The sequence below is a fragment of the Myodes glareolus genome, chromosome X (assembly GCF_982192425.1).
Source record: "Myodes glareolus chromosome X, mMyoGla1.1, whole genome shotgun sequence".
Classification (NCBI taxonomy): Eukaryota; Metazoa; Chordata; class Mammalia; order Rodentia; family Cricetidae; genus Myodes; species Myodes glareolus.
Window position 1 is genome coordinate 83,608,300 of NC_142053.1, and position 14,154 is coordinate 83,622,453.

A 14,154-nucleotide genomic window follows, 5' to 3' on the forward strand; every position below is an offset into this window, starting at 1 on the left:
CATAAAGCAAACAATCAAACCCACAAACCCCACAACTTTTTAAAACCTAAAAATAAAAAACGAAAAGAATCTTTAAATTTTGAAAAAAAAGTAGGCCAATTTAGGTGATAACTCTGAAGTTTTTTTAAAAAAAAATCTGGTGTGGTAGTTTAACACCTTGAATCTCAGCACTTGAAAGGCAGATTTCTGTGGATTTTAAGCCAGCCTGGTCTACACAACAAGTTCCAGGCAAGCTAGACCCTGTCAGAAGAGGAGAGGAGAGGAAGAGAGAGGAAGGAAAGGAGAGGAGAGACCTTTCTACTCTATGCTCTTAACCTGTAAACAGAAGTTGCTAATATATTGCTGCTATAATCTAATATGACTGTGGGGCAGGATATAACATTCTATAACTTTCTACAATATCACAAAGGCAGATAAGCAACATCTTGGGAAACCAAGTTTTAGTGCTGTGTCAAAAACACTCAGGACTCTGGTACCAGGAGTCCAGAGTATAAGGAGATACTATTGAGCTGAATATAAAAAGGCAAGATTTGTTCTTGAAATTAAGGATGGTGCTAAACAAACACATGTATATTTGTGTTCATATATTCATTTGTATTTTAATAAATAAAGCTTCCCTGAAGATCAGAATGTAAAACAGTCGCACTAGTCAGCCATATAGGTCAGGCAGTGGTTGCACACACCTTTAATCCCAGCAGCCACACTAGTTAAACATAGAGGCCAGGAGGTGGTGCATACCTTTAATCCCAGCACTAGAGGAATATAAGGCTGGATGAGACAAGAATTAACTCTCCTTCAGTCTGAAGATTTTATAGAGGTAAGAGCTCTCTAGTGGCTGGCTGCTTTGCTTTTCTAATCTTCAAGTTGAACCCCAATATCTGTCTCTGGGTTTTTATTTGTGCTACATACCTGAATCACTTTATACTTGCCATTGTCTTCAAATAATACAGTTTAATTCTCATACTTCCCAGGGTAAGAATACAAAAGAAGGGGCTGAAGGAATGGCTCTGTCGTTAAGAGAATGCACCGTTCTTCCAGATGACCTGAGTTCAACTCCCAAGCACTCATTTCAGGTGGCTCACAACCAACGCCAGAGGAATCTGACACTTCTGGCCTCTATGGACACCTGGACTCATGTGCACAAACTCACACACCAAGAGAAAGGCAGGCAGGTAGAAGAGACAGACAGACAGACAGACACAGACACACACATACACACACACAATTTAAAATAATAAAAAATAGATAATTAAAAAGTACAACTACTGTACTTTTACTAAACTATGGAAGTGCATTTGAGAAAAATGACCAGATAGTGAAGAGTCTAAAAAAAATCTTGTTTCAGAAATGGTTAAAGAAAATGGGTGGTAGCTGGGCATGGTGTCTCAGGCCCATAAGCCTGACATATAGGAGAATGAGGCAAAAGAATTAGGAGCTCTTATGTGGCTTGATCTGTTGGAAGGGCTGGCAGTGGGATCAGGATATATCCTGGGTGCATGAACCGGCTTTTTTGGAGCCCATTCCCTATGGAGGGATACCTTGCTCAGCTTTGATACAGAGGAGAGGGGCTTGATCCTGCCTCAACTTGGTATGCCAGACTTGGTTGACTCCCCAAGAGAGGCCTTACCCACTCCAAGGAGTGAATGGGGGATAGGATGGACAGATGTGAGGGTAGAAAGGGACAGAGGGGGAACTGAGGCTGGTATGTAAAATTAGGAGCTAACAGCTAGTCTCTACTGCATTGCAGAACAAATTCAAAGCCAGCATGCACTCGGAGAGACTCTGTTTCAAAACAAATAGCAGGATATATGTGATATGAAGGGGAAAAGAGAAAAATAAGGGTGGGGCTTTAGTTGCAAAGGAACCAGAGAGGACAATACAGGAGAGGGAGGATAGAGGGACAAATAACACTAAGGATGTTTGAAAATGCCCTAAGAAATCATACTATTTTTATTAATTACAAATAGTACATATAAGTTTATGTATACGCATAAATATAGTTTAAATGAACTTATACCATTTGGATTGACAATGCACCCCTTCAAGAGTCATAGATTATCTAACAAAACCCTAGTACTAGACATGAGAAACCTCCTTTCAAGTTGTTGGTCAGAGGAGACAAGAAACGCCCAGTACAATACAGGCTACTACTATTACATTCCAGAGGCTGAAGGTTAAATCCCTATTGCTGAAGACACCATGCACTTTGGACACTGGACTTGGAGGATCTACAATGGATCTGACCTGAAAGCCTCCTCCCTGGGAACTAGCTTTCATAGCATAGGAAGGTGCTATGCAAACTGCCGAGCAAGTGAAATAACCAATAGTCATACCTAGCTATGAAGCTTAGGAACCACAACGGCCAGCATTGAACTGATATCCCTAAAGGTTCAATAAGTGACACTCATATCTTGGTGCTAAGGCCCCCTCAACAAGAAGGATATCATGCTTGATACTTGAAACCTAGCCAACTACCCAGGGCTAGTGAAGCATGGATCTTGTAGAACCTACTAAACAAGTATAATTTCAAATTGTATTCTAAATATCCTTCTACCAACAGATAAGAGTGGCCCTCACACTTTGGAGAAGCTTCTCTTTGCAAAAGATAGAGACCATTACAAGAAACTATAACTGGTCAAAATACAGAGACACCTCATCATGGGGTGCTCAGCCCCAGTGGGTACACACACAACACAACTCCTCCACCTAAGGTCAGGGAACATGGCAGACAAGGGTGCAGAAAGATTCTAAAAGCCAGAGAAGTAAATCTGCTATGAGATTGTGTCACCTAGAAAAGGCAGAAAGGCTTCACCTACAATATGTCAACAGTATAGCTGCCTAAACAAAACCTGAAGAAGGACAATACCAACAGACATCCTAACACGGAAGGGAAAAAAGTCATAGGGCCCCACTCTTACACAAAGAACTACAGTCAATTAACAACTGCTGAGCGATGAATAAGTCTTTCCCAGGGATGATCCCCTTAATTGGTTATCCATACCAAGTCAGTCCTGAAATCATATATAAAGCAACACTAAATAGACTCAGCAGGTTCTATTTATATATTATGCACTGGAGAGGGAGAGAAGGAGAGGGAGAAAGAATGATAACAATTAAAAAGGGGCCATGCACTTAAAGAGAAAAGAAAGGGGGAATAATTTAAATATTGAAAAATAAATAGGATGAGAGAGTAGAGGAAAGAAAGTTAATTAGATGAGAATTAAACAAAATCATGTAAAAGAAAAGTAATTAGAAGAGAATTAGAAACATAATGGATTTTCTAATATGCAAAAAGGCAAGAAAAAATTAACTTTACAGTGGGAAAATTTGGCAGATTAATACCTTAGCCAGATTATCAAAATAAACACAAGCAATAATAGGACAAATCAAAACTATGTACTGCCTAACAGGAATCAATGGGAATACAGAAGCACACCTGTGGTGCTTATTGCTAAAAATCATACAGCTCAAATTTTATCATGTCAGATAAATGCAAACAGAGACACATAGATAAGAGCTCTGTAATCTTTAAGTATCAAGACAATGAAAGTAAACAAAGGTTCAAGAACTACTTTATACCTGAGGACTAAAGAACATAATTTTTGAACTAAATCCTTTTGTTATTAAAGGATATTGCTGAAACAATTGACAAAATTTGAATAGCTCTAGAGATTAGATGGTAGCAATGTGATAATGCAACTTCTGTATGACAGCTTTGCCATGTAATTTTGACTCTTATAGAAAATACATGATCAAGTATTCAGCGGTCATTAGATCAACAACTTATCACAAATGATTCCAGAAAAAAAGATGGCTTCTTTAAGTCCTGGGTTCGCTTCCCAGCACAGAATAAACCAAACCAGGGATGGAGGTACACATTTGGAATCCTGACACTTAGGAGGTCACAGGGAGACCCAAAAGTTCAATGTCATTCCTGCTTATTTAGTGAGTTCCAGGAAAGCCTGCATGCCCTGAGACCTTGTCTCAAAGAAAAAAAAAAAAACAGGTTGACAAGATGGCCTGGTGAGTAACAGCATTTACTGTTGAGCCTGACAACCGGTATTTGGGCCCTAGAACCCAAATAGTGGAAGAACTAACTCCTGCAAGTTGTTCTATGACCTTCACATACATGTTCATTGTGACACATTAGCACATACAATTCACATTAAATAAATAAATGTAAAACAAGTAAATGAATGAATAAAGGCTGGGTCTGGGGAGATGTCCCAGTGGGCAAATTGCTTGCTGTGCAGCCTGAGAACCTGAGTTCAGATCTCTAGCACCTACATAAAAACTTGGCATGTTAGCGTGTAAAGCCAGCACTGGGATGGCAGACACAGGTGGATCCTGGGGACCTGCTGGCCATTCAGTCTAGCTGAAATGGTTCGGAGAGAGACCCTGTCTCAAAAAAGAAGATGGAGAGCAACAGAGGAAAACACCTGTTAACCTCTACATGCAATAAGACATGCATGAGCAAGGACATCTGTATACACATGTGCATATACTTTGATATTTAATATACCCTGAGATACGACATCATTTAACCTTTGTTTTTTTTTTCCTTTTTGGTTTCTCAAGACAGGGTTTCTCTGTGTAGCCCTGGCTGTTCTGGAACTCCCTCTGTAGACCAGGTTGGCCTTGAACTCAGAGATCTGCCTGCCTAAGTCTCCCTGATTAAAGACTGGGATTAAAGGCAAGAGTCACCACTGCCTGGTTTAAATTTTTATAACTCTATGTGTACCTGCATGAGTTTATGTGCACCACACGCACACAGTGCCCGTGGAGGCCGGAGTGTACCAGATACCTTGTAACTGGAGTTCTGGGTAGTTGTGAGCTGCTTGATGTGAGTGTGGGGAACCAAACTTGGGTCATCTACAAGAGCAGTAATTGCATTCTTTTTTTTCTTTTTGGTTTTTCAAGACAAGGTTTCTTTGCAGCTTTGGAGCCTTTCCTGGAACTAGCTCTTATAGACCTCGAACTCACAGATACCTGCCTACCTCTGCCTCCAGAGTGCTGGGATTAAAGGTGTGTGCCACCACTGCCCAGCTAGTAATTGCATTTCTAACCACTGAGTCCCCCAAGGATGAAAATACATTTGACTAGCTATTACTTAGAAGGCTTGAGTGTATCTAGAATGATTAACTAAGATCACTGGGTAGAAACTATTGGGAGGTAAATTTCTTTTCAGTATTGAGATCTTTGTTGCATAAATAAAGTTGTGTAGAAGCTGATAAGTTCAACAGATGGATTTCAATATCTGGGACACACATGGTAGGAGGGACCATCTCCTGTAAGCTGTCCTCTGACTCCCCTCTCCCACACTGTGACACACACACACTCACACAAAATAACTGTATAAAAAACCTGAGTTGTCCAAAAGAAAGCAGCCATATCTAGCTAAAGGTCAGCCTGGGATAAATGAGACCCTGCCACAAACAAGACACTGTAAGTTCATCTAATTGCTATAGCAAGGCAGGAAATCCAGGCAGATAAAGAGGGGGAAAGAAGGTGGAGTCAGGCAGATGCCATGTAGCCACCCAAGAAGCAAGAAGTAACAAACTAAGAGCCTCGTGGTAAAATATAAAATACAAATGGGTTAATTTAAGGTATTAAGAGTTGGATAATAAGAAGCTTGAGCTAATAGGCCAAATGGTGTTGCAATTAATATAATTTCTGTATGATTATTCGGATCTAGGCAGCCGAGATGCAATGTATTTTAAAATTGAAAAGCACTAATGATACGGTTCTAATTTTTTAAATGAACAGTTGGTGAGACCTGCACAAAGTCCCAGCATGGATACTCATAAAGTCCCGCACCTAGCTGAGGAACTACCAGCAACTGATGGGAGCTCAACAGAGGAGGAACAATCAGTTTTCTTCAGGGATGTGGCCTGCAGAAGCTATCCATGCTCTATAAGATGCATCTACATACTGGCAGCACTAAACAGTCTCTGTGTTTAAGAAAAAGAAGAGAGAGTATATGTGTTGGAAATAGGGGAAGGACTGGAGGAGAGGAGATGGGAGAACTGATAAAACCCATTATATGATTGTATGAAATTCTCAACTAATTAAAAAATTGAATAACCACTGTACTAAAACAATTAGACATCTCTCAGGTTCTACTCTCTTTGGAATCCTGCTAATAAAACCTTTGCTTCTGAAAGAAAGATTATTAACTGGCCATGATTTTCAAGGGCTTTAAAAAAAACTAAGTAAAAAATTCTACTCATCGTTCAATATCTACCTCAAAAGTTCCCTATGCTTGGACCTTCACCTAAACTCCCCGAAAAGGAGCTAGTGCCAGCCTTCGACTTGTCATAGTACTTCAGAGGAAAGCAGCAAAACGTCTACAGTAGGCATCACTGTGTGTGTTCCCACAACGCTACACTTTAAACGGGGGTCTCACTATGTAGCCCTGGCTGGTCCTGAACACAATATGTGTAGACCAAATGGGCTGGCCTTCATATTTACAGAGATCCACTTTCCTCTACCTACCCCCGAGTGCTAGGATTAAATGCATGCACCATCACATCCATTTCTGGCTACATTATAAGCCAGCTTGGGCTATAACAAACTCGGGTCGAGGTGGGGGGGGGAAGAAAAAGAAAAATCACAAAAAACATTTTAAGTAGGTGCAAAACTTTAGTTTTTTTCTATGTATTCAAACTCACTTATGTAGTCTTCTACCTGTTCTCTGACCTTCTGGACTTTGAACTCCTTTAGAGCCCAGAGGCTATATTATCTGAATACTGAAGCTTTCCACTCCAGCAGGTTGGCACACCATCAGCACCAAACAAATCTATATTCTGTTTTGTTTTTTTGTGTGTCTGTGAGACAGAGTTTGTTTTTTGGTGTGTGTAGCCCAGATCGGCTGGAACTCAGAGATTTGCTTGCCTTTGCCTCTCCAGCACTGGGATTAAAGGCATGCACCACCATACTCCGTGGGCTGAGCTGGTCCTCTAGTGATCCCACAACAACAAAAAACATGTCTAGGTCAAAGATAAACAGCATAGTCTAAAACTAGCTTCAAGGGTAAAAAGACTGAGATTTTCACAAATTTTACTAAGCTGTGGGCTGGTTTTTTTTTTTAAGGAAGGAGTCTGCTTCCGCCATTTCTATCTGTAGTGCCTATATATCCACACATAATATATGCTCAAAAAAGTGAATTAAACAGTCTCACCTTTAAATATGCCTTTTATGAGTGGAGCTACTGCTGTATTAAAGACCTCTTCCTGCTCAGTAGAGGGGTCAAACACAAAATCGAAGGTAAACGATTTATCATTACCAACCACCACCTGCAAAAGGCAAAAGATAGGCATTGGGGGGTGGGGAGAGCTAAAAAACCCAGACCACGCCCCCAGCGGCCTTTCAGCTCCAGCTGTGGCGAGTTAAACTCTTACCCACCTGAGGCTCTCCAGGCACAAAGGACAGGCACGTCTGGCAGCCCTCACTGATCTCTTTGGAGACCAGGGGGCGACAACGCAGTGCCACCCTCACAGGAATCCCCTTCACCTCTTCTTTCATGGTAGCACCTCAGCAGGCGTCCACGCGGAGTGAAGGCGGCTTCTCCGAGGGGGCTCCGGAAGCTGGCAGGAGTGGGAAGGCCCTGAGGCCGTAGGGACCCTGGGAACTCGGCAGGGTAGCCTCCCTCCCAGCGAGATCACAGCCCTCCCGTCACTCACACTCGGCCGCAGCCTAATGGTCTGTCAGTCTCAACACTGCGGTGTCTGAAATAAAAAGGAAAAAGAGAAACCCTCCAGCGGAGCCAGCGACCTCGCCAAAACCCTAACGTACTAGAAAGGGCCGCGGTACGTAACTCACCAAACTAAACGTCCCTTTCCCGGATCTTCCCTGGCGCCCTGTTCCAACTGGAGCTTTAACCGCCAAGTTTCAAATTGAGCCCAGAGGCGCCAGCCAATCGCAGCGCAGACAGCCGGGCCGGGAGCCTGCGCGTGAGCACGCACGACGTGACGCCGGCGAGGGCTTGGGAACCGGCTCCCGGCAAGCGAGCTCCGCTCAGGCTTGCTGGCAGCCAACATCCGCTTCCGGTTCCTGGGCCGAATTGGCCGCGAGCCAGGGCGCCGCAGAGAGAGGCTTGTTTGCCGGTGCGGTGGTGCTGCGTTAAGTGGTCGTGACCGTGAGCGCGGGGTTCGGGCGGGAGGCAGGACCTGGATCTGGAAAGGAGCCGGTGCCTACGGAGTCCATTTGTGGACCGCGCGTTTACTAAGCACTTCTAGAGAAGGTGGGGCGGCGCCTGGCCCCAAGCCCTTTGGGAGAGAGTTGGCACTCCCTTGCTGTTTAATTAAAGTAGATCTTTGTAGCTGCGATTCTAATTTCCCCTTCTCTGGGTTGAAGGCGGTGACACCTATATTTCTAGAATTGTGGGAAGTGAGAACGTGCCATTAGAGTGCTTAACATTTAGATATTTAGAAAAATTGATAAGTTTTTTTTTTGCCCCCTTGTCCCTCTCAAATCTCAACACGTTCATGTGGATAGGCCCATAAATGGATGGCCTTAGGGTGGGACGCCTTCTGAAACAGAGAGCTTAGCCCTTTGAAAATCATTTTATTTGCTTTGATTTCTCCTTTTCAGGGCTTTGCCTGAAATGGACACCCGGATCCCTTATGATGACTACCCAGTGGTTTTCCTGCCTGCCTATGAGAATCCCCCAGCATGGATTCCTCCTCATGAGGTGGGAGCCATCTGCCTTCCTGAATAAGGGATACTTACCTCCAAGTATGAGATCTATGAAGGATAACGTAGCAAGATTGTGCAGCTCAATGGAGAGTGAATCATGGGGTGAATTCCAAACGGGGACCCATAAGAAACTTCTTGTAGTATCATCCTTCCAGGGCCTTTCACGCCAGAGAATGCCGGAAATCTTGGTTTCCATTCTTTCAATAAAATAGGGATCTATGGGGCTGCTAGCAGGTCCTGAGGCTGAACGTCTCATTTAGACTGTGGTGTCTGTACCGTATAAACTGAGTTTGTGACTTTCCCACTTGCTAGCCCTAAGCTGGTTTATCGATGTTTTAGAAAAAGGTAGATGTGACAACTAAGATTGGCAGTAAGATTTCTGAGGTTGCTGTGTCTTGCAGAGAGTGTACCACCCAGACTACAACAATGAGTTGACCCAGTTTCTACCCCGAATCGTCACACTGAAGAAGCCCCCCGGTGCACAGGTAAACTTATAGAGGCTGCTAATCTCTCCTACAGTTTGTCCATGCCAGAGGTTGGTCTTGGTTGGGGCTTGGATGTGAATTGGGAAGTAGGTGGCCAGAAAAACTGGTGCTTCCGTAGTGTCTCGTTTTCTTCTGAGTTCACTGATGTTTCTACATATTCTTGTGTCTGTGGTCTTGTCTTACAGCTGGGATTTAACATCCGAGGAGGAAAGGCCTCCCAGCTAGGCATCTTCATCTCCAAGGTCTGTGCATGAATGTGTGTGGCAGGCTGTATGACTAGCTACTTCCCTTTTAACAAAGGGTATTTATTAAAATACACTGGTGCCCCAATAGGTGGGAAATGGATGACCCGGTGGAGTCATAGAATGGGCATAATAGGAACTCACCCTTTCCTTCTCAAAATTGCATTTGGGTCAGGTGTGGTGGGGTATGCCAGTAATCCGAGGATTCCAGAGGCAGGAGCAGGATGGTCAGGAGTAGGCAATAAGAATCTATAAAGCAGGCTAGGTGGTGATGGCACACACCTTTAATCCAAGCACTCTGGAAGCAGTGGCAGGTGAATCTCTGAGTTTAAGGACAGCTGGGACCAAACAACAAAAAAGAATCTATAAAGCCAACAGCATGCCTTTGATCCCAGCACTCGGGAGGCAGAGGAGGTGAATCTCTGAGTTCAAGGCTGCCTGGTGTGCAGATCAAGTTTCAGTACTACACAGAGAAACCCTGTCTCAAAAAAAAAATCTATAAAGCCAAAACCAAATGGAGAACCAGATTTCATTTGGCAATCCACTTATCTCCCTGTAGAGTCACAGAAAATGGCACGCTTGAACAACCCTGAATTTCCCCTGCCGTCTCCTGGAATTACTCTCTCTCAGTTGTGTGTGTTATCCCTTTACTAACAGGTCATTCCAGACTCTGATGCACATCGAGCAGGACTTCAAGAAGGGGACCAAGTTCTAGCTGTGAATGATGTGGATTTCCAGGATATTGAGCACAGCAAAGTAAGCATAGCACATGGACTATAGTCGTATAAGAAGCCATCTCAGGTAGGACAGGCTGGACGGGATTAGCCTTATCTGTAAGAAAGCATCTCTTCAAGGGAAATGCACCAGAAGAGAGCGACTCTCGGTGACCTAGATGTTTGAAGTGGCATATTACATTCCTTTGGTATGTTTCTGTCCTGGGTAACCTCTCATCATTGGTACAAGCTGCTGTGTTTCTTCCAGGCTGTTGAAATCCTGAAGACAGCCCGAGAAATCAGCATGCGTGTGCGCTTCTTTCCTTACAGTAAGACAACTTTTTTTTTCCCTTACATGGCAGGGCTCTAGGTACCTAGAAATCTTTTTAATATGGAGAACACCAAACCCTTGAAGTTGGGAATGAGGAAGTTGGGAGGTCAGCCCGAAAATAATGTGGTGTGTTCTTTCTTACCCCAGATTATCATCGCCAAAAAGAGAGGACTGTGCACTAGAGGCTTGCAGCACATAGCCCTCCTTGTGGGATCTGCCCGAGCAAGCCGGCTAGCCCTCTGAGACGCAGTCGGCAAATTCTACCCTCAGCGCCTTCCTGGCTTAGCGGGTGGGGAGGATGGGGAGCAGCTTACCAGCTGCATTCTATATCACTATATCAACTGTACTGTCCTTGGAGTTCCCTTAGTTTCTTAGGTGAGTTTCATTCCAGAAAAGGAGAAAGCTGGTGATGGTTGTAGCCTGTGGAAAGCCAGCTGGAAAGCATCTGGCATTTATCAGGTACCACAGATGGGTCACTTAGCATTTTATTTGTAGAAATCAGAAAAGAGAATCTGGGGACCTTCCGTCTGATTTGCATAGCCATGCCACCCAGTCCTTGTACATATACTTTGGAGTCCCATACACTTGGGAGACTCCAAAGAAACACTGTTTTTACCCCTTCCTCCTCATCCCCCCTAAAGTAAAAACACAGTACCAAATAAATGTGGCTTGAGTGATACTATATGAATATAAAATACCACTGAGGAAAAAAAACTACAACAACCAAACAGTGAAAGAAACAGCAACATCAAACCTACTTCACAACTATCTGTATCTGGCTAGAATACTTGGGAGGTTAAAGAACTTTAGCTGTAGAATAACCAAGGGAAGCCTAGGGTCAAGGACCCTGTAGGCTAAAACTGCCCCTTCCCCAGGAGTGTTAGACTGTCTGCTACAGGGGCTGGTATTAATATATTCTTCTTTCCCATGTTCTCTGATCTGGAACTTAAACCAGGAAAGTAGCATGGATACATTGCTTCTCACACGCAGCAGTAGGAAACTGGTTCGTGATTTCCCACTTGTAGTTTGAGTAGAGATAACTGCCAACTTCCTCCTTTTTCTGACCCCACCCCAAATAACTTTTTGTCATCCTAGATATTGAGTGACTGACCATTAGATACTGCAGAAATCACATCTGTGCCATCTCCACTGACATCAAAATACCATTCAGAATTTAAAGTTTTTTTATTCCCTCTGAAGAAAGTGCTACTGCAATGAAAGCCCAAATTTTGACTTAAAAATCCTACGGAGAGTCATCACGATGGCTCTCTGGGTTGATGTCTGAGTTCGATCCCTAGGACCCACATGGTGGAAGGAGAGAACTGATTCCCAAAGTTGTCTGTTGCCCTCCACCTGCAGGCTTTGGCATGCAAGCACATACAGGAATCCTGGGGAACTGAACTGAATCTCTTCATTCCTTCTGGAGAGTGAATCTTTGGTTTGTGGGAGAACTAGAAATCTACCTATTTAAATAAACAAGGTAAATCAATTTTTCAAGTGGATGACATGCAGAAAATGGCTCTTCCCATGAATCCTACCCCAGCTATACTAAAGGTATTGCTCGAGACTCAGTTCTGTTTTTGGTACCGTACCTTCTGAACAGAGCTGGGGGTAAAATTAGTTTAAGTCTTCCTGAGAAATCTATCCTCTGATTTGCTCTGCTGACCCCCAGTGGCCATCTGAGAAAGAAAAGCATGAATATTTCCGCAAAACCTATTAGCTGAGTCTACCAAACAACGTTAAAGTCAAGACTCTTTCCATGGTTAATAAATTTGTGTTGAGTTTATTTTTTTTTCTGAGACAGGTTCTTGCTACATAGTTCAAGCTGGCCTTGGACTCAGGATCTTCCCGCTTCATCTTCTGAAACTCAGTGATCACAGGTGTACACCACTACACCCAGCTGTGGTTAACAAGTGTGTGTGGCGTGTGTGTGTGTGTGTGTGTGTGCGTGTGTGTGTATGTGTGTAAAGGTACGAATCAACTATTTCCTCGGTCACTTTCCACCTTATCTTTTGGAGACAATGTCTCTCACTGAACCTGAATCTCTTTTATTTGACTGGCCTGTTTGGCAAGGAAGTCCCAGGGAGCTTCCCCTCTCTCTGCCTCCCCAGTGCTGGGATTACAGGTATGTGCTACCACATCCAGGATACCTTTTTTGAGACAGGGTCTCTAGTATGTATCTCTGGCTGTTGTGGAACTTACTATGCAGACTAGGCTGGCCTCGAGCTTGGAGAGATTCACTTGCTTCTGCTGGGATTAAAGGTATGCACCAATATGACAGACTAAACATCCAGCGTTTTTAAGTGCACTATGGGGTTCAAATTCATGTCCTCATGTTTGTGCGGCTAATACTTTACTGAAACATCTCAGTAACCTCCAGTTGAGATTACTCCTCACCATTAATTTATTAATTCAGCACTCACGTTTTACATCAGAGGTACAGGGAACATCACAGAAAAGGGGGATGGTGTGGAAATACGTCAGAGCCAGAGAATAGATAGGAGAGCTTTCTTCTGTCTCCTGGATATGACATAGCCTTGTAGTCACGAACACACCACAGCTATGGCTACCTGCATAAGAACTTTTGAGATCTGTATGATGAGCTAGGGGGAAGCCCATAGAAGTTTCTTGTAAAGATCTTGCTCTAGGTTAGCAGTTGTCAACATGTAGGTCACGACCCCTTTGAGGGGTTGACTGACCCTTTCACAGGGGTCACCTCAGACCATCAGAAAACAGACGTTTACATTATAGTTCATAACAGTAGCAATATTACAGTTATGAAGTAACAAAATAATTTTATGGCTGGGGTCACCACAACATAAGGAACTGTATTAAAGGGTCGCAGCATTAGGAAGCCTGAGAACCACTGCTCTAGGACAAGGTTCACAGGTATTCATTATTTTAATTTTACTAATGTGGTTATTGTTCGAAATAAGATTCTTCAAGGCCCAGTAGAGTGCTACTGAGCTGGATTCCAGGTTAAATTTCATTTAATGTAGGTGGCTTGCAGGAAGCTTGTGAACCTGGCCTTTTAGTCATCAGTGAAGATAAGGTGCTCTGTGTCACCGAGTAGTTAGGAGATGGAGTAAAAGGAGCTTCTGGGAGCTGTTACTTGGAATAGAGTATTAAAACCATAACCCAGCCAGGTGTGGTGGTCCACGCCTTTGATCCCAACACTTAGGAGACAAAGGCAAAGAGGATCTCTGTGAGTTCTAAGCCAAACTAGTCTACATAGCAAGTTCCAGGACAGCCAGGACTACATAGAACAGTGGTTCACAACCTTCCCTTTGACCCTTCATACAGTTCCTCATGTTGTGGTGACTCCCAACCATAAAATCATTTCCGTTGCTACTTCATAACTAATTTTGCTACTGTTATAAATTATAATGTAAATATCTGTTTTCCTGTGGTCTCAGGTGACCCCCTGTGAAAGGGTTGTTCAACCCCTTTCAAGGGGTCGCAGCCCACACATTGTGAGCAACTGACATAGAGAGACCCTGTCTTAAAAACAAACCAGCTGGGCAGTGGTAGCACATGCCTTTAATCCTAACACTTGGGAGGCAGAGGCAGGCAGATCTCTGTGAATTCAGGGTCATCCTGGCCTACAAAATGAGTCCAGGACAACCAGGACTGTTACGCAGAGAAACCCTGTCTCTCCAAACCAAAACAAACAAAGCCACCATCAC

The 14,154-nt window shown here is 43.6% G+C and overlaps 2 protein-coding genes and 1 long non-coding RNA gene across 8 annotated transcripts in view; 2 read left to right on the forward strand and 1 right to left on the reverse strand.

The window, feature by feature from the left end:
- The window catches only part of LOC146889132 (uncharacterized), a 53,015-nt gene extending 46,914 nt beyond the window's left edge, over positions 1–6,101 (forward strand). The window contains exon 2 of the long non-coding RNA XR_015000168.2: positions 5,767–6,101. This is a non-coding gene — a long non-coding RNA (uncharacterized LOC146889132). The remainder of the gene's footprint in view (positions 1–5,766) is intronic.
- The window catches only part of Kif4a (kinesin family member 4A), a 107,076-nt gene extending 99,535 nt beyond the window's left edge, over positions 1–7,541 (reverse strand). For all 3 annotated transcript variants that reach the window (XM_087903098.1, XM_087903099.1, XM_087903097.1), the window contains exons 1-2: positions 7,405–7,541; positions 7,181–7,295 (exon numbers count right to left, since the gene is read on the reverse strand). In XM_087903098.1, coding sequence (XP_087759224.1) covers positions 7,181–7,295; positions 7,405–7,524 — 235 coding nt within the window. In that variant the 5' untranslated portion in view covers positions 7,525–7,541. The remainder of the gene's footprint in view (positions 1–7,180; positions 7,296–7,404) is intronic.
- A 127-nt stretch (positions 7,542–7,668) lies between these two features.
- Positions 7,669–11,131, forward strand: Pdzd11 (PDZ domain containing 11). Of its 4 annotated transcripts, none has more exons than XM_048417644.3 (7): positions 7,669–7,808; positions 8,593–8,692; positions 9,099–9,182; positions 9,368–9,424; positions 10,082–10,180; positions 10,406–10,466; positions 10,616–11,131. In XM_048417644.3, the coding sequence occupies exons 2-7, from the start codon at positions 8,606–8,608 to the stop codon at positions 10,648–10,650; spliced, it is 423 nt and encodes a 140-aa protein (XP_048273601.1). In that variant the 5' UTR covers positions 7,669–7,808; positions 8,593–8,605; the 3' UTR covers positions 10,651–11,131. The 4 variants fall into 4 exon arrangements, with proteins under 4 accessions (XP_048273601.1, XP_048273602.1, XP_048273603.1 ...); XM_048417645.2 differs by lacking the exon at positions 7,669–7,808 and adding an exon at positions 7,979–8,105; XM_048417646.2 differs by lacking the exon at positions 7,669–7,808 and adding an exon at positions 8,000–8,137.
- Positions 11,132–14,154: the final 3,023 nt, after the last annotated feature.

Excerpts from the sequence above, each read along its gene's own strand:
- Pdzd11 (XM_048417644.3), top strand. The coding sequence starts at position 8,606 with ATGGACACCCGGATCCCTTATGATGACTACCCAGTGGTTTTCCTGCCT. Across the intron at positions 8,693-9,098 it reads CATGGATTCCTCCTCATGAG|AGAGTGTACCACCCAGACTA; the intron begins GTGGGAGCCATC and ends TGTGTCTTGCAG. Across the intron at positions 9,183-9,367 it reads AGAAGCCCCCCGGTGCACAG|CTGGGATTTAACATCCGAGG; the intron begins GTAAACTTATAG and ends CTTGTCTTACAG.